Consider the following 20,556-nt stretch of genomic DNA (forward strand, 5'->3'; position numbering starts at 1 on the left):
AACTCTTTTGTTTCAAAACAAATTGATAGTCCTGAGAAGGACTGGAATGGTTTAATGGGTTGTACGGAATCTGCTGCGTTTCAGTCGGATGTAGCAGTTTAGTTCTGGGAGCGGTAGCTTTTACGGATTCGCTGATGCTTTCCTTGACTTTGGCGCCATCGGCTTCTGTGCGTCGATTTGCGTGGGTTTGATTGGCACCACGGATAGCGGGTGTGATACGATGCGATGCAATGCACTTCGCTCCTCTGCCTCCTTTGCCGCATTCAATTGTTGATGTGAAGAGGAGCGCACCAGCAATGCACACTAGATTTAATTCGATGCTCTCCGCTGCTTCCTCTTCTTTGCTCCCTTTGCCGCACCGCATCCATCGCTGGTTGCCGATGGCTTCCTCTCCTTTGCCGCACCGTATGGTGTTGGTTGATTTGTAGAACACTGCACACTAGAAGCCCAGATGTTTGCCGATCTGAGCGTAGAACGAGAATGAGATCCAAAAATGCTACCGTCCTTTTATATCAGTTGGTATGTGAGAAATAGGCGCCCCCCACTCGCTCGCCATGCAAATATTTGACTTATCGGGGAACGAAAGAAGCGAAGCAGGCGAAAAAGATATGACGTCAATTTCGACCAATCAGTACCGTTTGGATAAGGGTTGAGATTTTTCAATTGTTCGATAGTTAATTACATGAGATATATTATTTTATTCAAGGTGGAAAATTGTTATAGAGTGCCGCAATGTTTTGATGGAAAAATCTCATCAATCCGTCATGAAATGACTGAGCAATAAGCGTTTGAAATTGGACATTTTTCACGATGCGATCGATATTCGTTTTTCAATTTGTACCCCAATATGTTCCCGAAAGACGTAATCCTACGTCAAAAGTCATTTTTGGAAAAAAGAGGAAAAAGTTGATTTTTCGGACCCTAAAATGGAAATGGTCACTCTACTGAAAAAATAAAAAAATACGGGTATAATGTTTTGCGATAAAGAACAAAACAACCACTTTTCACGAAAATCTGAGAACCACTATATAGGTTTGGCATGGAATGGCTGCCATATAAAAAAAACGCCGACCAAAAAAAAGTTAACTTGTTCTCACTGACGCTGTAAACAAACAAAAAGATAGATCGCGCTCAAAATTGAGATTAAGATCTCTGACAGTAGTACCAACTTAAGAAAAATAAAAATTTGAATATGTTCAGCGGGAAGATTTACAATAACAATTCCCGGTAGGGGAAGACGGAGTAAGACCGCCCCCCTAAGAAAACCAATTTTCATTTAAACGTCCTTCAGAATAAGCATTATTTGTTGTGCTACTACTGAAAAATGTGTAACTGTTGATTGCATAACTTTTTTGGCGTTTTTTCATTCATTTTTGAAATGATAAAAAATAACTTTTTATTTTGCTGGCGGGGTAAGAAGGACCGCTCCCGTCGGTTCAGGATACGTCTTGGGGAAAGCTGCTTCCACTTGTGGGGGCTCGATGGCTCCTTTGCGGTTATCCTCGCGGTCCACCCACGACCTCTTCCGGTTGGCTCGTCTGTCTCAGCGATGTCTCAGATGCTTCTCCTTTGTTCCCGAATCAAACTCGCGGAACTATAATAAGGAAGGCAAATTTCGACAATCTTAGATTGAAGGTTGTCGATTAACGTGTTGACTCGCTCACGGCTCAATCCAGAAGAACTAGTCACTCGTCGCGTATCCTCCATCAGGACTCTTCGCCCTGTCATGGCTGTCGTTTACGGGCTTCCGCCGAGGAGAGCCATTCCACAAATGACAGCTGATGTAGGGATAGGACTGTGAACTTCAAGTTAGGGAATGTAAGGATAAGGAGATGGATCGGGAACAGTGGGATTTGGCTTACCATCACCGTCATGATTACTTCCTCGTTATCCTCGTGTTCCTAGCAACAGGATACAACAGTCCAAGCAAGTGACGTGCTAATAATCACATCACCGATTCTGCTCTCTCAGAATCGTTACAACCTTTTGCATTATTTTGCACTTCACATGCATTTCTTATTATATTTGCATACCTTTTCACGCAGCCAGAACCAAATAAAACACAAATGAAACACAAATTTCTGCATTAATTGAGAATTAATCAAGCAAATGAAACCAAATTAAGCATATGGAGGTTTTAGGGTGCAATAAATGTTTCTATGGTGTTTAGACTCCCTCTCTAAGGGGGAGCTGCCATACAAATGAAAGACTAATTTCTGCATAACTCGAAAACTATTCAAGTAAATGGAGCCAAATTTGGCATGCGAAGGTTTTAGGGGACACGAAACGTTTCTATGGTGAATAGGGACTGCCATACAAATGAAGCATACATTTCTGCATAATTCAAGAACTAATAAAGCAAACGGAATCAAATTTGGCATGTGGAGGTTTTAGGGGGCAAGAAACATTTCTAAGATGGTTCAACACTCCTCCTATCTTTCTAAGAGGGAGGGGGGGGTGGTTATAACTCGAGAACTAATCAAGCACAATTTGTGAGAGAACTCGAGAACTAATCAAGCACAATTTGGGATGTGAGGATTTTTGGTACAAGAAATGTTTCTATGATGGTATGACACCCCTCCCTCCTCTGGAATGGAGAGAGGGTCCCATAAAAATGTTACACATATTTCAACCAAAAATATTCCAATCAAACATGACAATTGAAAATTTTCGGAAAAGTCTGAAGGAAAAGGGAAAATTCGGAAAATTTCATTCCCTTATATTCTACAATTGCGTAGTGACAAGCGTTGTTAGTCCATTTGATGTTTGCGCTAACGAAATATCGTTATCTTCTTCTATCCAATAAACCAATAAAAAGGGATTGCTGAATGTTGATCAGAGCAAAACTCGAGGAAGGAATTGTCCGATTTAGGGCTGTCTTTATTCTACCATATTTTCTGTATCAAACATTTATTCCATGTAACGGAGAAACATGTTATTTGCAAGTGGTTGAAAAATCTTGAACCAGAATTGTGTCAGAAAATGATCTGATATTATAATGATGAGTTTTGGTAAATACTAGAAATACTAGGAATTTTATAGTGAAAGGTAAATTCAACGGGGTCGATTAGAAGATCAATCGATGAACAGTTCTGCGATTGGACCCATGAACTTGCTCATAGTAAGAAAACGTTAATGTTTGAAGGTATTGATAACAAAAAACAAATTTTGGGCGGGACGAAGTTTGCCGGGTCAGCTAGTTTCTTATAAAACTAGAAGTGGTCCGTCTTACCCCGCCGGGCGGTCTTACCCCGTCTTCCCCTATATATTCGACAGGACGTATCTGCAAAACCAAGGCACAACATTGAAGCCAAAAATAAGCAGCGTTGCAGATGAGCACATGTTGCAGATGTGTTGCTGAATAGCAGATAAAGTAATCAGAATGTTGAAGGATGCGCAAAAAATTGATTAGAAAATCATGTAGGGTAACACGGGGTGATTTGGTCATATGAGGTGATTTGGACCACCCCTTTATCTCAAAAATTACGGCCCAACTTGAATTTTTTATAATGTCATTTCCTTCTATTGTTGAACCGTATGTACCTAAAGTAAAAAAACTTTGGTAAAACTTCACAAGTAGATGGAAACGGTAGTATAAACACAACAAGCACTTTGATCGTCAAAAAATGTGAGTTTTCCGATAGTGGTTTTAAGGTTTTTCCCGCTAATTAAACAAACTTTTCGTGTATTGTGCAGTAAAGTTCTGTTCACCTACAGAAGAGGAACAATTTTATGCAACGAAACTGTAAGTTTGATAACAACAAATGAAATTAATTGCATTTGATTTTTTGCATGTTGTGTGGGGTGACATGGACACGTTTCTGTGGGGTGAATTGGTCCTACAGGTTTGATACTTTTCTTTGGTCTAATTGATTCCAGATGCCGCTGAATTACAAAAAAAGAGGATGGACAGACAACGTTGGAAGACGGAGGAGCTTGAAAGAGCAACGCAGGTCATGGAGAACGGATTTTCATTGACCAAGCATCAAAAGTGTTTGAAAATGCTCGAACAACAGTGAAAAGATCCATGCAGAATTCGAGATGGTGTCAATCCAATTTTTCTGATCTGGAATCTGGCCAAGACACCTGGTATCGATCCCAAAACATTGTTACTGATTGTAACATTATCCCAAAATACTTTACGTAAACATAAGTATGTTTTTTTCGATGAAACACGCACTGGACCAAATCACCCCACAGACGGTCCAAATCACTCCGCATAAAATTTTAGTGCCCAAAAATCATCTCTTTAATTTTATGATATAATTGGTAGATTGAAGCTTCATATAATGATTAAACATTATTTATTGAGAGAAAACAAGTGTAGCTCAGTTTACAATGTGACATTTTTTATTTAGACCGTATTGGTTTGGAAATATTAGGCAATTTGCTTAGGTGGTCCAAATTCCCCCCTTTTCCCCTAGTAGAAATTTTTGTTTCAGCTAATGACAAATGTTTGGTTCAGCAGATTTTTTTTTTACAAATTTTTGGTTGCTTCAATGCTTCAAATTGATAACTTCAATCCACCATGCAATCCAACAGCCACAATCGTGATGTTCCGCTGCCGACCATTCCACTTTTGCTTAAACTCAAAAATATGTTTTTGTTCTGCATTGACTGATATTAAGTTTCCGGCTCATACGCTCAGATTAACAATTCATCATTAGCTACAGTATCAAACATCATTCGTTGTTTGATTCATTTGTTTATGCCAAATGACACGAGCTTCTTTTTGAATTACATCAGCTTATGTGGGATCCAATGAAAATAAACCTAACTAGCCTAAGTAAACTTCATGTGATAATCAACAATATTTTTGACCCGTTTTGTCATTTCCTAATATATTTGGAGATATACACTCAATGTTACTGAGTCAAATCCTTAATGTTTTCGTAGATACAATACCAAAAGCAGACTAGCATCACATACAAACATACAAACATACAAACATACAAACATACAAACATACAAACATACAAACATACAAACATACAAACATACAAACATACAAACATACAAACATACAAACATACAAACATACAAACATACAAACATACAAACATACAAACATACAAACATACAAACATACAAACATACAAACATACAAACATACAAACATACAAACATACAAACATACAAACATACAAACATACAAACATACAAACATACAAACATACAAACATACAAACATACAAACATACAAACATACAAACATACAAACATACAAACATACAAACATACAAACATACAAACATACAAACATACAAACATACAAACATACAAACATACAAACATACAAACATACAAACATACAAACATACAAACATACAAACATACAAACATACAAACATACAAACATACAAACATACAAACATACAAACATACAAACATACAAACATACAAACATACAAACATACAAACATACAAACATACAAACATACAAACATACAAACATACAAACATACAAACATACAAACATACAAACATACAAACATACAAACATACAAACATACAAACATACAAACATACAAACATACAAACATACAAACATACAAACATACAAACATACAAACATACAAACATACAAACATACAAACATACAAACATACAAACATACAAACATACAAACATACAAACATACAAACATACAAACATACAAACATACAAACATACAAACATACAAACATACAAACATACAAACATACAAACATACAAACATACAAACATACAAACATACAAACATACAAACATACAAACATACAAACATACAAACATACAAACATACAAACATACAAACATACAAACATACAAACATACAAACATACAAACATACAAACATACAAACATACAAACATACAAACATACAAACATACAAACATACAAGCATACAAACATACAAACATACAAACATACAAACATACAAACATACAAACATACAAACATACAAACATACAAACATACAAACATACAAACATACAAACATACAAACATACAAACATACAAACATACAAACATACAGACAGATTACAGGGCAAGCTAAATAAAACCGTTTAAAAAAAAACTAGGGGTCCTGTCCGTTACTGTATGTTTTTATCATCACGTCTCGGGATCTAACGAAGCAAAATCGAGGGGTTGTATCCGAGACACGACCGCTTAGGACGTAGGACTACGCAATCTTTTTTTTTTTTTTTTTTAATTTGTTGGTTTATCACTTCGATATTATTTGCGAATACGTCGAAAGTTCATAAATAACTCTTTAGTAAAAAGTTCCGGGGACCCTGAAAAGGTTTACTGGCTTGCGTGGTCTAACACATGCACACAGTTGTAGCGATAAACTTCAAGTGAAATAATCGCTAGCGTTCACAGCTCGAGAGGAAACATAAAACACAAAACGATCAGAATAAGTGACCTTCGTTGTTTCGGGCACAGAAGGATTCTAAGAATTTTCCTCAGAGGAGATGCAATACTTATACGCTAGCGACAGCTTACTTCCTATGCAAGGGTTATTGACAGCTCTGTTCCGGAAAGCACACAAATGGACAGAACAAATGTATTGGGAACTGGGAAGGCTTCCTATTACCATCAATTTAAACCTATACAGACTATGGGATTGTAATGAACAGCATATCAAACAAATCTTAGAAAGTTTCCGATTCGATTGGTATGTAAATCCTTAAAATCCGTTCGCAGCAAAAATAGCTATTAACGTTAACTTTATATCATAAAATCGTGACCAGTTTTCTGATTTGGCACCCTTAATGTAAGACGTAGTCCTAAGTCAAAAAGTCTATGGTTGGATCTGCAGACAAGTCGCACTGTCCGAACTAAAAAGTCTGTTAACATAAAGTATGTTAACAACCATTAACAGTGGATGTTAACATCCACTAATATCAAGCGCCATAGGCTGTTTGGTCAGCACTAAAGACGAATGGTTAAACAGAAGCTTTTAAGCAAACACAGTCCCAAACATTCACTTTCTGATCGCGCAATGTTGTTTCGCATCTAAAAGATTGAACACGAAAAAAATCGCAGTAGGCAATAGTTGTCAGAAACCGTGACCGGAATAAATCGCTACAGTAAACAACTGCAACAGAAACAACCACTTAGAAAAAGTGTAGTCGGAAGTGGCGGTGTCTCGCACGCAAACCTGGGATCCACTGATTGTCCGGTTAGTTTGAAACATAGGATACGATCCTTTAGCAATGTCCGACCGAGCTCTAGCGAGCGTCGGACGGTATACGTCTGCCCGGGGCGTTACGTTTGCCTGGGGCGATACGTTTGCCCGGTTAATTCTTGTTTTAAAATACAATACCGCGCCACAATGTAGCCTACTACACTTTTTATGAGTGGTGGTTTCTGTTGCAGTCGTTTTCTCCTGCGCTTTATTCCGGGAATCGTCAGAAACAGTTTATTTGTTTACATCATGGCTTCACCGGATCTAGCGCTTCGCGATTCGATATTGCATGCTCGAACGGAAACCCTGATCGAGAGTTAGCAAAAATTTTGAAATTACCGCAAACTTCGGTGTGTGATGTTCTGAAACGGTAGATAAAAGTCTGACTGATCGCCCAGAAACCCGGAAGTGACAAACCGGCAAAGCCAGTGAATCCCGAAACTCGTTCAAAAGTAGTGAGCCTTTCCAAGCGCAACCCGAAACTGTCATCGAGGGAGGCGACGGAAAAAGCAAATGTTTAGTTTAAAACCCGGAGAAGAGGGCTGGATTGTGCCGGATCAAAATGTAAAGCAGAATTTGGAGGTAAAGAAGCGCTCGAGGGAATTGTACGAAAATTGTTAACAAAATATGATTGCATAACTAATCCAACTATCTAGCAGTTTTCAATCAAACTTTCGGACAAAATTTTTATGCCTCGGTTGACCGAAAGAGTGTCTCTGAAAATGTAAAATCACGAAGAAGTCGAAATTCCCCAAAAAGTTCCTTGTCTGGCAAGTAATCTGCAGTTGTGGGCTAAAAAGCGAAACCTTCGTTACTTCTAGGACCATGAACCATCGAGTGCCTCAAGCAGAGACTACGGCCGTCTCTGCCAATTTCTTCAGCCTTGAATACCAATGATAACGTCACTAATGTTGTAATGTGTTGAAGCCAAGAATCGTCTGCGGCTTATCGGCATAAACCAGAGACTTCACATAGTTCCTCGGAAGTAATTCAACGGTGTTAAATTGGAAACATGTTCACGGGTCAATTTCGCGAAAATATTCGTTCGTAAAACGTTTAATTCAGAGAACTTTATTGTGGCTCATGCACCAACAATCTGTAGTTGCACGAAAAAGTTGATCTGATCGATGAGTATGGCGACCAGACGAAGACGGCGATAAGTTTTTCGAACAGAACCATGGTTTCTTCCAAAAATTGCACAATATGCAAGTTTTGTTAAGGTGTCAATATATTCATAATTGAATGGCAAATAAAACTAAATACAAAACAAATGGCATCAGCTGAAATGGCGCACCAATAAAAATGTTCTGCCAACTTAGTGTTTAATACATTCGTAAAAACATTCATTATGATTCTAAAATTTTTGACGTAGGACTACGTCTTTCATTTCTATACCGGGGTGTAAAATCAAAGTTTCTTAAACGAAAGCGTTACGCCGGAGACCGAGATTATGAGCGTTAATAGCTCCTAAACAACTGAACGAAATGGTATGATAAACATTTCATTCGAAAGATAAAATGTCTACGCGTTATATACTTGTTACTTTTTCATCCAAAAACTTGTTTCAATAGCCTTAAAATTGCTTTCAAAACAGGCTATTGAAATCACCAATCGGTACACTGAGAGGAATATTTAGTAAATATAACCAATTTTTTAGTACATGTTACCAATTCTCTATTCATTTTCTACCCTACTAATCATTGGTACATTCTACGAAAAAAAATTAGCAAGCGCAAATGTCTCGCTGAACTACGGTTTGTTGGTCCAATGTTGGATCAATATTGACTCAAAAAATCCGATTAATCGGTTCAATATTGCCAGATTTTTTGACCCCCCATTAGTACAATATCAGTAAAAATTTTGTTTGGGACACATCAGGGATATGGATATTTTTTTAAAATTTTTATTCTATTATATTTTATTATATATGGTATTATTCTACATAATTAGTACATATTACTTATAACTTATTCTACATACAGCAAACATAGATTTGCATGAGTTAGATAGACTAGAATCCTCTTGTTGCAGCAACAGGAGACGCTTTCGTCGCTGTAGAAGAACAACTTGCTCTTTTTCCGCCTGTAGCGACATATACCATTGCACCTTTCGCAACCACGTATATTCCTTTCAGCGATTTTAAAACCATGATCGCCTGGCCTGCCTTGAAAGCAACGTTAAATTTCTCCACAGAACTGATTGGAATTACAACATCTATGGAGAAAATAATTGTTATTCTTGCAATAATATATTTTGAAATATATTTACTGATTGGTAATGCCTTTTATTGTACCATTATTTCTTGTCGTTGCCACTTCGGCTGATTTTTGTAGGGTAAGAAGCTAAAACAGAACCAGAAAAGAGATTATTTACAGGTAAACTTAAAGCGAGAGCAAAATACTTACCTCCGTTTCCAAAAAGGAAATGGCGATTGCAAAGTGCGCACATCACAGATGCTAGGTATGACAAAAAACAAGGATACTAATGGTATGAAGTAAAATGTACGAAGCTTTAGTAGTGATGTTCATTGCATCTGACATTGATTTTACAAGATTTTGGTAATATATACAAAAAATTTGTATATTTTACCAATATTTTGACTACTAAAGATTTGGTAGCTGCCTTTACTAAACTTTTTCTCCAGTGTATATAAGCGAGTGCCGCTCGGAAACCCACTCAATTATAATTGAACAGCGATTGTAGCATGTTGTCGCTGTTGTGATAAAGCTAACTTCGTTTATCATGAAAGCGCTGATGATCGGTGTCACCAAGAGCCTGTTTGTGCACCTAAGGCCAGAAGGGAATCCATCAAGAGGAGAGTGATGCCACGGTTCCGCCTGAAACATCGGAGCAGCCGCCAAACACACATACACGCGCGGAAACTTCGTTGCTATCATCGTTGCTGAAAAATAATCTACCAGTTCCCCTGGGAATTGAAAAATACATTCATGCAAAAGAGTTTATTTCAATGTTTTCTATCCATACAACACTGCAACCAAATACATTTGGTTTTGTGATTTTTCAATCAATCGCAATTAACAGGAAAGCTTCTGAATATAATTTTCCCCATCAGTAGAAAATTTTCGTATCCATTATTGGATGCATAACATGAAAAACGGAAAATGTTTCACATCGCGAAAATCATGTAACTTTCGAGCGATTATTTGCTTCCTACTCATATAACGCTGCGACCAAATACATTTTGTTTTGGATTTTTCAATCAAGTGCAATCAACGTACCACGTCTTTCGGCAATTTATTAGAGGTGCAATGAATCTTTAGGAATTCCCGCTCTACGCACACAGGCAAACGATGTTTACTAAAGAATTTCTCAAAAGAGAAATGGGTGTTGCGAGAAAGGATTAGCGAACGCAATAACGACAAACGGGAGAAAGAAATGTTTGGAGGTTGAAGGAAATTGGCAGAAAACATCTTCATTTTATCTTACGAATAATGTGATTCATACCACTTCGTTTTGACAGAAATAGATTATTAGTGCTCAAAGAAGGAATCGAGTCCTCTGAGGAAATTACTCAGCGCAAACTAGAGTCGACTATCGATTGCGGCATTCGTACACAAATAATTTTATAATGCAGTTTCATCAAAGTGATATCTTCGATATGGGGAAATATTCACTACATTATGTCATGTATTTCATATTCTTCACTATCAAATCCATATCCATGGCACCTATCGGTATCGAATTATCATCGACACCACGATTTTCGCTAAATGCTCCTTTCAGTTCGGCCTGTAAAAAACTTTTCTGAATTCTAATCCATCAAATTTGGAGCCCTGAAAAGGGCCGTTGATTATATGCTAAGCTAATATAGCACGCTCTCCTCGGATACGATGGGCCAGCTGGATGTCCTTGGGCATGATGTGACGCGTTTTGCATGGATAGCACACAAATTGGTATCTTCGAATAGGCCTGCAGCGTCGTAACCGCGGAACTTTGGAAGCGCAAGTCGGTTTTGAAGTCCTGAGCAATTCCACGAACCAAAGGCTGCAAAGGTAGCTTGCGGATCAGCAATTCGGTCGACTTCTGATAGCGACGAATTTCACGCAAAGTTCTCGGTCGATAGCGATGTGGCTTCTTCACACTTCCTGCAGCTGGTGCGCTTATCCGAGCTGCTTTCGTGGTGCCTTACCACCGAAAGACTAACGAGCTGTCCCGATGAAACGAATCCTCACGTGGCGAGAGTAGAGTAAGAAAAGAACGAAAGCAAAGGAAGCATCATGTTATAACAGGATGGTTTATAAACCATAAAAGTATAGAATGGAAACCCCACCCTCTCTATTATATAAGCTTTCTGTATACTTACTTCGATGTTATTCGTTTCTCTCTCAGGGTAAGCTACGAATATAATAATATCTTTTCAGGGCTCCAAATTTGATGGATTGAGTTCAGAAAAGTTTTTTACAGGCCAAACTGAAAAGAGTATTTCCGTTTGGATGCCATTCACCATCGAGAAAATTCCGGAAAGATCTAATCGTTGCTGAAATCGATTATTGCTCAGTCGCCGAAATTTTCATACTCAGAGAGTTCATTTCCTTCTAGTTTGCCTTCCAAATTGCCATCGTAAACCACACCTCTCGATTCAATCACGCACGAAAAGCATACTTAAGCAATATCCTGGTGGTGAAACGCATTCATTTTTCGTGAGGACATCGACAAGACAACATCGTTACTGAACGAGCTATTCATTACCTGGCCTGACCTGACCTGAAATGCAATTAGTTTGTTTTAACTGTGAGGGAGCGCAGAAAAGCCGATCGATCAGAAGGAGAAGAGAAGGTGACTAAGAGAGTATCAGCATCGAAAAACGGTTCCCCGGGAAGACATCGAAGCAGCCGCCACACACACACATACACGCGAGCAACTCTTTTCGTTTGCTGGTTATCGAGAAGAAACCTGGAAAGTGGTGATCGTTGCTGAAAAATAATCTGCCAGTTCCCCTTGGAATTGAAAATTACATTCAAGCGAGTTTATTTTAATGTTTTCTATCCATATAATACTGCGTTCACATACATTTGGTTTTATGATTTGTCAATCAAGTGCAGTTAGCAGGAAAGCTTCTGAAGACCATTCTTCAGAACAAGGTTTTTTGTATCCAATATTGGATGCATGAAACCTTGAGCCTCCAACGTAACGCTTTCGTTTTCGAAGTCCCCCAAATATTCATTTATTTATTCATTCAGAATGGATTTAGATTCAACTTCAAACAAATGATATCTAAATCAACGATAGTCCTACGTCACCCTTGCGGTTATACCATAGATCCATATCCCACTTCCTGCTTTTTTTCTAAAATTTTGTATAAGTATGTTGCTGTTGATCACCCTGTATATTATCATTTTACATTCTACTTTTCTCTGTTCTTCTTGATTTATCAACGCTGTTGAAAAGATTAAGTGATTGAGTGATTTTATCTTTCAAAAGAAGCCGGAAAAGTTTCGAAATAATTCCAAAATAATTCGAATAATAAGCGACACATCTGCACCGAACGGCGAAGAAAACCGGAAGCATTTTCTGTTTCCGTCGTACGGTTCGTTCTTGGGCCGCAGATCAAAGACCTTAGTAAGCATTTTTTTTTCTTCTCTCTCTCCGCTGGACGGATGTTTGAGTTCGTTGCCTGCATGTGTAGGTGCTACGCCCTCTAATATAATAATAATCGCATTTCAGCACAAGATCGCACCGCACTGTCCACTCACTCACGGTCCGTCTGATTCGTCAGGGCGAACGCTCTGTCCGTTCGTCCGTCCGTTTGGTATGGGTGTGTATGTGTGTGCGCGCAAGATTTGATGTGTGTTTTATCACTCACTCAGAACGAACACATATCGTCGATTTCGCTACCGTATTCGTCCTTTTTGCGTGTTTTGAGCAATTCCTTTTATAGCCAATCGCATTGTTCGCAAGCGATTCTTCACCGAAGAATATAAATGGCAATGGGAACATGTTTTTTTTTGCACACAATTTCTCCAACCGCACGGACTGCGATGGACGACGAAAGTTCTAGCATAGAACAAACACCAACTCGGGGAAGAAAGATTGAACAAATATACGCGGAGCTTCGCTACGTTTGCCAGTGAATTGTAAGTTGTGAATGGGCAGTAAACTCGCGGAGAGTACGACGGACGTTTACGACGTGTAGTGGAAGTGGATATATTCGAACTCAAAACAGCGTGCGAATTTGTGTTCGAAACTTGTGATGATCGGTCATGAGTGTGGAACACGCAAGGACCCACTCAAGGTCAGTGCGTACGATTAGTGTCCTTACGCATCCTGGTCCGTGTGTCGTGTGCCCTCTACCACCTGGGAGATGCGCTCGGTATGAAGCAGCGGGGTTGGAATCGAGTGTAATAGAAGGGAATCGAAGAATCTATAGGCGTTTCGAAAAAAAGATGAAGCCCTCACAACCACCATGCATGTGGCAACGGCGAGAGGCAACCAAAACAAAAACGACAAGAACTGTGACGAAGAAGCAAAATAGCGCCACACACAGCCACAGAGTCGACGGCAGCACGTGCATTCGTATGTTTTGAGCCGAGTCCTAGTGGCACTCTCCGGGCGCGATGTTTTCGTGACGTCATCCGCCGCGAGCGATGTAGTTGTGAGTCGGTGGAATCGTGAAGCATTTTCGAAAAACTCATCGAATCAGAAAATTTCGCTTTCTATCGCGCTACTCGGCGGTGTTCGTCGCGACGTTCGTGTTTGCGTTCGTCAGTGTTGTGCGGGCAATGAAACAGTTAACTTATGTTATGTAAAGTACGCGCTTGCCAGCCGAGGCATTGTGATATTCGTCGGTGTGTGACCTAATCAGCCATTATTATTTGGATTGTCTCCGCTCCGTCCCTCCGCAACGGAGTGGTGACCTATTGATGTGTCTGGCAGCAGGAAAAAATGTATACAGTGTGTATACGCTGGTAGCAGTTGGTGTGAATCCGCTGCCAGAGTTTGCGGTGTAGATTTTGACAGCAGCGCTGACAGATAGCGCAAGCGAGCGCGTGAAAAAAATATGGATTACGGGAGTGCTTCAGTGGAGGAAAATTTATAATTTAGCTATATTTTTATTATATGTAGTTTTCTCGCTTCTTGTATGTTGTTCACTTCATTCCTTCACACACATACAAGTGCGCGAACATCGCTGCACAACTGTGTGACCGTCGCACATAGCAGAGGATCGCGACCATGCCGCAGTGTAAGTGTGCCCAACAGTGTCCGAAGTGAGCAAGTGTACGTGCAGAAGGTCTCCCGTCCCGTGGTGGTGTGGGTGCACACGATGAGTGTTTATACGGGAAAGGCAAAAAATCGAATAAGATTTTGACAGCTCGCCGCTTTTGATCGAATGAAAATAAAGAAAAAAAGTATCGATTATTTCCACGACGGGAATTAAAAACGTGAACGTAGTGTGAGAGGAAGAAATTACGCGAGAAGTGAATCTTGGTGAGTCGACCGAAAGGTCGCAAACAGTGGTCAATGCAAGTGTGAGCTCATGTGAAGCCAAAGAAATTGTATATGTTCGGAGCCTGGAATCAGGCCGAAGCAGCTATACAAAATGTTTGAAATAGTGTCCAGTTCGCGAGAGAAAGCGAGTAAGTGAAATTCCGTCACCCAAAACGGGAGGAAAACACGGTTCCAGTTAAGTGAAATAATTCAACGTCGATGATATGTGCTGGATATGAGTACAGATTTTAACGTGCAATGGAGGTCGCTCGGATTCAACGGCACGTCCGGGTCTCGCCCGAGATCTCCCTCTGCTCAGCCTCTGCCCCCATGTTCTGACTTGCTAGCGGTGAAGCAAGAAAAGGCCACCGCCAGGAATACCCGCAACAATAACAATAACTGTCTGACTAAAATTAACAGAAACCTGGACAAATCTGTTGCATCGCAAACGGAAATAATAATCAATGGTACTAGAGTGAACCTGAAGCCCGTCATCAAGCTGAAAGCGGTTCCTTGGCCTCAAAACAATTCTGATAAAAAACAGAAACAACAACAACAACAGCAGCCGCGGGACGAAGACACCCCGAAAGACAATAACAAGAACAGTACGAAAAACGATAGCGACGTCGTGCTAGACGATAAAAGTCGTCGCTCGGGTGGAAAGAGACAACATTACAATATTGTTGCAGGGGAAAACGATGACGTCGATACGACTAGGCTGATATTACGGCGGCGCAACACGACCCCCACCGCAAAGCGTAGCACGACGTGCATCGCATCCACCAATACCATCAGCAAAACGTCACTGGCCACCGTTATTGCTGCTGGAGGTGTAACAACCGTGAAAAGCAATAAGACGGCGGCAATGTTAGCCACTAATCGTGCCGATGCTGAGCAAAGAACTAACAACCATGCCGGCACCGATTCACCCAGCAACAAAAAGAATGCTCCAAAGCGCACTATCAAACAGGAACCACAGGAAAGGTCGTGCGTTCCGATTGATGTGCGAATCAAATGCGAGGAAACGATTGAGACCCATCGCAAGTCCAGTCGGCGGAGACAGTTCACTAATCGGATTATCGATACGATGTGCATACCTGAGTTCTACTTCAATGCCCGCTGTCGGAGTAAAAATAAATCCAAAACATTGAAGAAAAAGAATCCAATTGCGGTGGCGGCGGCGGCGGCTGCCGCAGCAACAGGCTCAACAGCCACCAGAAGTAGCAGCCGAAGTACTCCAGCCAAAAGTAAAACTAACTGCGCCGCCATCACCACCAACAGCACCACAATCAGCAGCAGAAGCAGTAGCAATATTAAAAAGTCTAAAGAAGCCAACACTTCCGAGGAGAGCATAGTTCCTCGTTTGAATCCAATCTTCCTCTTCGTGAAACAGGAGGACACTCGGATCGTTGAGGTACGATGTGAGGATTATGACAAACGCAATCGTATACGAATAACCAAAACCTCCAATGGCCTTTGGAGATCATTCCCGCGGACGGACACCAGCTCGTCGGTGGTGTTTTCACTGCTGCCCAAGCCCGACGTCAAAGCGGAGCAGCCGGTGAAACAATCGAACGAGGCACCAGATGCTGAATTACCAAAGTACAAAAAATCACACAAGAAAAAGAAGAAGCACAAAAAGGAGAAGAATCCAAAGGCTTTGGATGGGGAGGAGGTTGAGGGTGGCGGCGAGCTGCAGCAGCAGCAGATCGAGAATGGGCACAGCTTAGATGTGCATAATGTAGATGAAACCGAAAACGTGGAGCACGAAATTGATGATGACCTCGACGATGATGTTATCGAGATTACGCTTTCGGAGGAGCAGGACATAAGCGTGAACTTCAAGGATTTGAGCCAACCGGATGTTAATGTTGAGGAAATTAGTAATCAAAATAATTTATCCGTTGATAGCAACAATATCAGTAGTAATAGTGAATGTAACACGAACAATAATAGTTTAAATATCGCTACCAGCCTGGAAGGATTCGGTACCCATAGTATTAGCATCTCTAGTGACATAAATAGCAATAAAGACGATGGTAGTGATAACGACGTCGAACTGATACAAACAGACGAGCCCCAGGAAATGATGCACCACGCGGCGAATGGCGGTGGCAGTTGGGGGGAGGAGCTCGATAACATCGAGGCACAGATACCATCAACCATCATCTCGGTGCAGGAGCTTCAACGTGCTCGCAGCAGCGCGCATGTCAGTGGCCATATCGAGCAGCACACAACAACGGCGGCGCTCAATAATTTGATTGCATTAAATGAACTTGGGTTTAATCATCAGGAAAACCACGCGAACGAGTGCATTGAGAAAACAATCTCCTACCACCTGGAGTCGCTACAGGCGGTGGCGGCGGCCGCAGCAGCCGCAGCAGCCGTTGCCGCCAGGAGTTCCTCTTCGAGCTCCACCGATACCAGCAAACACCATGGCACTATTGGTGCAGCGACTGACGTTGATTGCGCTACCGCTGGCAGTGTAGTGCCCTCTGCTGCCACCAATGCCACCATGCCAACAACTAGTGCTAGTAGTGTGAGTGCGAAAGAAGTTGGGGAACAAGGTGGCGAATCGCTGCACACATTAACAACTTCAAATGCACCGACTGTGCATGAAATTGACGACGATGGAGACGAAGTGTGCGTTCTAGAGTCGGAGCCAACACGGCAACAGCAGCACCACCAGCAGCAGCAGCAAACAAAAGGACGAAATGGAAATATGTGCCTGGATAGTGCAGTATACGAAAATTGTAAGACGGAATCGGATTGCATCCAGAACGCGGAAGTGCAACCGCATATCACAATCAGTAGTGACAGTGAGCTGGAAGATGATGATCCGAAGCATCATCATCTGAGTGAGTTTAACGATTGTAGTGACCTGATCGAGGGTATCCGCGAAATACAGTCCGCCAATCCGGAAGATTTAATACATGCCAACTGTGGTGAAAATACAATGACTGGTGCCGAACTGCTCGACTCGCTGGTGGAGCAACGGTGTGAAGACAATCATATCTCGGGAACCGATGATCTCAAGAATACCATCTATTCCATATCAGACGATTACAATGATGACGACGATGTCCTGCTAGAGCCAGAACCTGTTGCGGATATAATCTCGCGTTTGGGTGAATCGCTAAGCACATCGCCCAAGTGTTTGTCCTTTAACGAGGCTGGTGAAATCGAGGGACTTACTGGTGATTTGTTCGATACCACACATCATTCCTTGCAGATGGATGACAATCTGCCCAATCCGTTCTCCTCTCAAAATCCAACTCTCGACGAGCTATCCATCACAATAAAGGACCTCACCGACAGTAGTGAACACGCAAACTCGTACTTCAACCGTGCCGTCGAGAAGGGCAACAAAGTATCCAACGCTCCAATCGTGATATCGCCCGATTCGTGCCAAGAGGAATTACCGAAGGATCTCAGCTGTCGAAAGCGCGGTGAAAAAAGCACAGATTCCATCGTTACCCTCTCTCCCTCGCCGCGACCCATTTCTCACAGTTCCGATGCCATCCAATCCCCCCAACCTAGTGGTTTACCCGCGGTTCCGCCCTCGCCCGATATCTTCCTACAGCCTAAATCTATTTCCAATGCGGTCATCGAATCGCTCATCTCGCAAGCGTCTTCCGCGGCGCCAAAAACTCGCAACACAATGCAGCAAAAAGAACCCCTGGATCTTGGCAAGTGTCGAAAATCTGCTAGCCCTACGGTGAGCTGTTCGGAGGAGGCGAAACGTCAGACATCCTCCGAGGATGAGCCCAAAAACAAAAGGATCAAAACTGACCCAGAGAATAAAGCACCAAGTACAAGCGAATCGACGTCCAGTTCTTCTGTGGGAAACAGCACAACCACCGCCAGTGGCAATGGAAGTGGTTCCACTGGGGTCACCAATGTGAACGATTCCGCGCGGTTGGTGGAAATGCTCACCTCCGGTAACGATCCGGATCCCCTCACGCAGCTACGCTTGCTGGTCGGAAATCCAGCGTGGAAGGTACCTGATCCGCTATTAGTGCCAAAGGATCGTCTCAATGCGGTGCTGGCTTCGCCAGCCCGTGAGATACCCCTACTTTTAACCACCCGCCCCGAACTGCGTCTACCTGAGGCATTCGCTTTCCCGAACATTCTTCAAGATCCAGACATTCTGGTGATCTCCCTCTCCCAGCTGGAGAAAATACTTGAAACGCAGGATGAGCTGCTGAAGTTGAAATCGAAGAACGACAGTAACAAAAAGGCCGCGCCAAGCCCGCTGGAGACACTAAAGCAGACACTCACTAGTCAAGCGGCGAAGCAGAATCCTGTGATGAGTTCCATGTTGGCGTCTGGTCTCGCCGGTGATATTGACGCCGCGACGGCAGCCGCATTCAATCAGATGCTATGGCTTCCCTATCTGGGTCAAATGGGTCAATTCGGCCCGGAGCTGTTAAAGGCAATGATGAACATTCCGAACTCCAACCCCACGCTGGCTGATATGCTTCCATTTATGGGCCCACGATTCCAGGATTTCTGTGGACTGCCTTCAAATGCTGCGGATTACAAACGTCAGCTCGAGTTTGCGATGTGGCAGGACGCTCTGAACCAGGTGAACAGTGCAAGCCTTCAGCGGAAGCAAGAGGTGCAGAAGAAAGCCGCGAATGCGGCAGCGGCTCACGTTGATCGTAAGCCCATCATCGGACCGAAGACTGCTGAGCAGCAACGATCCGTAGCGGCAGTCGCCGCCGCAGCAAGCATGTTCCAGCAGCAGAACCAACCAGCCAAGAAAACGAACTCCGTTATGAACCAATTGAATCCTCTCTCCATACCGCAGTTCATCACCCCATCGATGCCAAATAATCGCTTCAACAGCAACACACGAACCTCAACCATCCAATCTCCATCCGCGCTGCAGCAGCAATTCAGCACGGCCGGATTCAAGAACATGCCTAGTATGATGTCGCAGGCTGCCGCTGCGGCGAACGCCCAAATGCGCCAGCAAAACCGACCCCAGCAGGTATCGGTTGCGCAAAAGAACAAACAAAACGCCAACTCCATGTTCCCCAACAATCCCTTCTTCAACCTTCCATCTTCCTTCCAAGATTTCCACGAGCAGCAGCAGCAGCAACAGCATTTCAATCGTAAGCTGCACAAAGAGCAGCACCAGCAGCATCATTCCCGTGAACACTTGGCACACCACCAAGAGGAGCAAAAGCCTCGAGTTACCTGTAAATCTCTCATGAATCTTCTCCAACCCGAGAAGCAACAGCAGCTACAGAAGCAAAGCGCCAGCAATAAACTAGCGAATCTGATGGCTCTTCCCGGCATGGACTTGTATACTTCCGGTCAGCATGACCAACTACAGCAGCAAATGTTTTTGCAGCATCAACAGCAACAGCAGCAACAACAGCAACACAAACAACAGCAACAACAATTACTTCAACAACAGCAGCAACAGCTGCTGCACCATCAGCAGCAAACGCAACAACAACAGCAACAGCAGCAGCAGCAACAACAGCAGGGAAAACTCAAAGTGAAACCTGGATTACACCTGCTAGATCCCGCTGCCATCCAGCGGCGGCTTCTGAACACTGATGAGTTGCCCGAAGTGGGCAGCACTACCAGCGGTCTGGATGATACGACTGACCTAACCTCACCACTGTGGCATCCGCTGTTTGGAAGGTGAGTTGAAATTTGATTCTTATAACTGCAATATAAGTGCGCCCAAAAAAATATGTATCATAAAGGCATATACAAAACAATGTAAAATCGAGGACCGGATGTACGATTTCTCGACGCTGACAATTGATTTATGACTGCGAAGAATAATTTGTTGAACTGCGGTTGTTCTCTTCCGATGCTAGAGAGACAGAGACTAGATTCTGTTATACGTAGCTCTACTTTGATTTATGATGGTTGCAGCTGAACGAGACAAAACATTCATTAACAAGAAGTAT

The 20,556-nt window shown here is 42.1% G+C and overlaps 1 protein-coding gene across 2 annotated transcripts in view; it reads left to right on the forward strand.

Moving 5' to 3' along the window:
- Positions 1 to 13,840: 13,840 nt before the first annotated feature.
- Positions 13,841 to 20,556, forward strand: part of LOC129771800 (uncharacterized) — a 59,065-nt gene continuing 52,349 nt past the window's right edge. The window contains exon 1 of one of the 2 annotated variants that reach the window (XR_008742477.1): positions 13,841 to 20,281. Coding sequence is in view for 1 of the 2 variants with exons in the window: in XM_055775842.1 (XP_055631817.1) it covers positions 14,856 to 20,285 (5,430 nt within the window). In the remaining variant the exon portion in view is untranslated. Of the gene's footprint in view, positions 20,286 to 20,556 lie in introns of those variants that run through there. The other variant, XM_055775842.1, reaches the window with a different exon arrangement.

Source organism: Toxorhynchites rutilus, chromosome 2 (genome assembly GCF_029784135.1).
Source record: "Toxorhynchites rutilus septentrionalis strain SRP chromosome 2, ASM2978413v1, whole genome shotgun sequence".
Taxonomy (NCBI): Eukaryota; Metazoa; Arthropoda; class Insecta; order Diptera; family Culicidae; genus Toxorhynchites; species Toxorhynchites rutilus.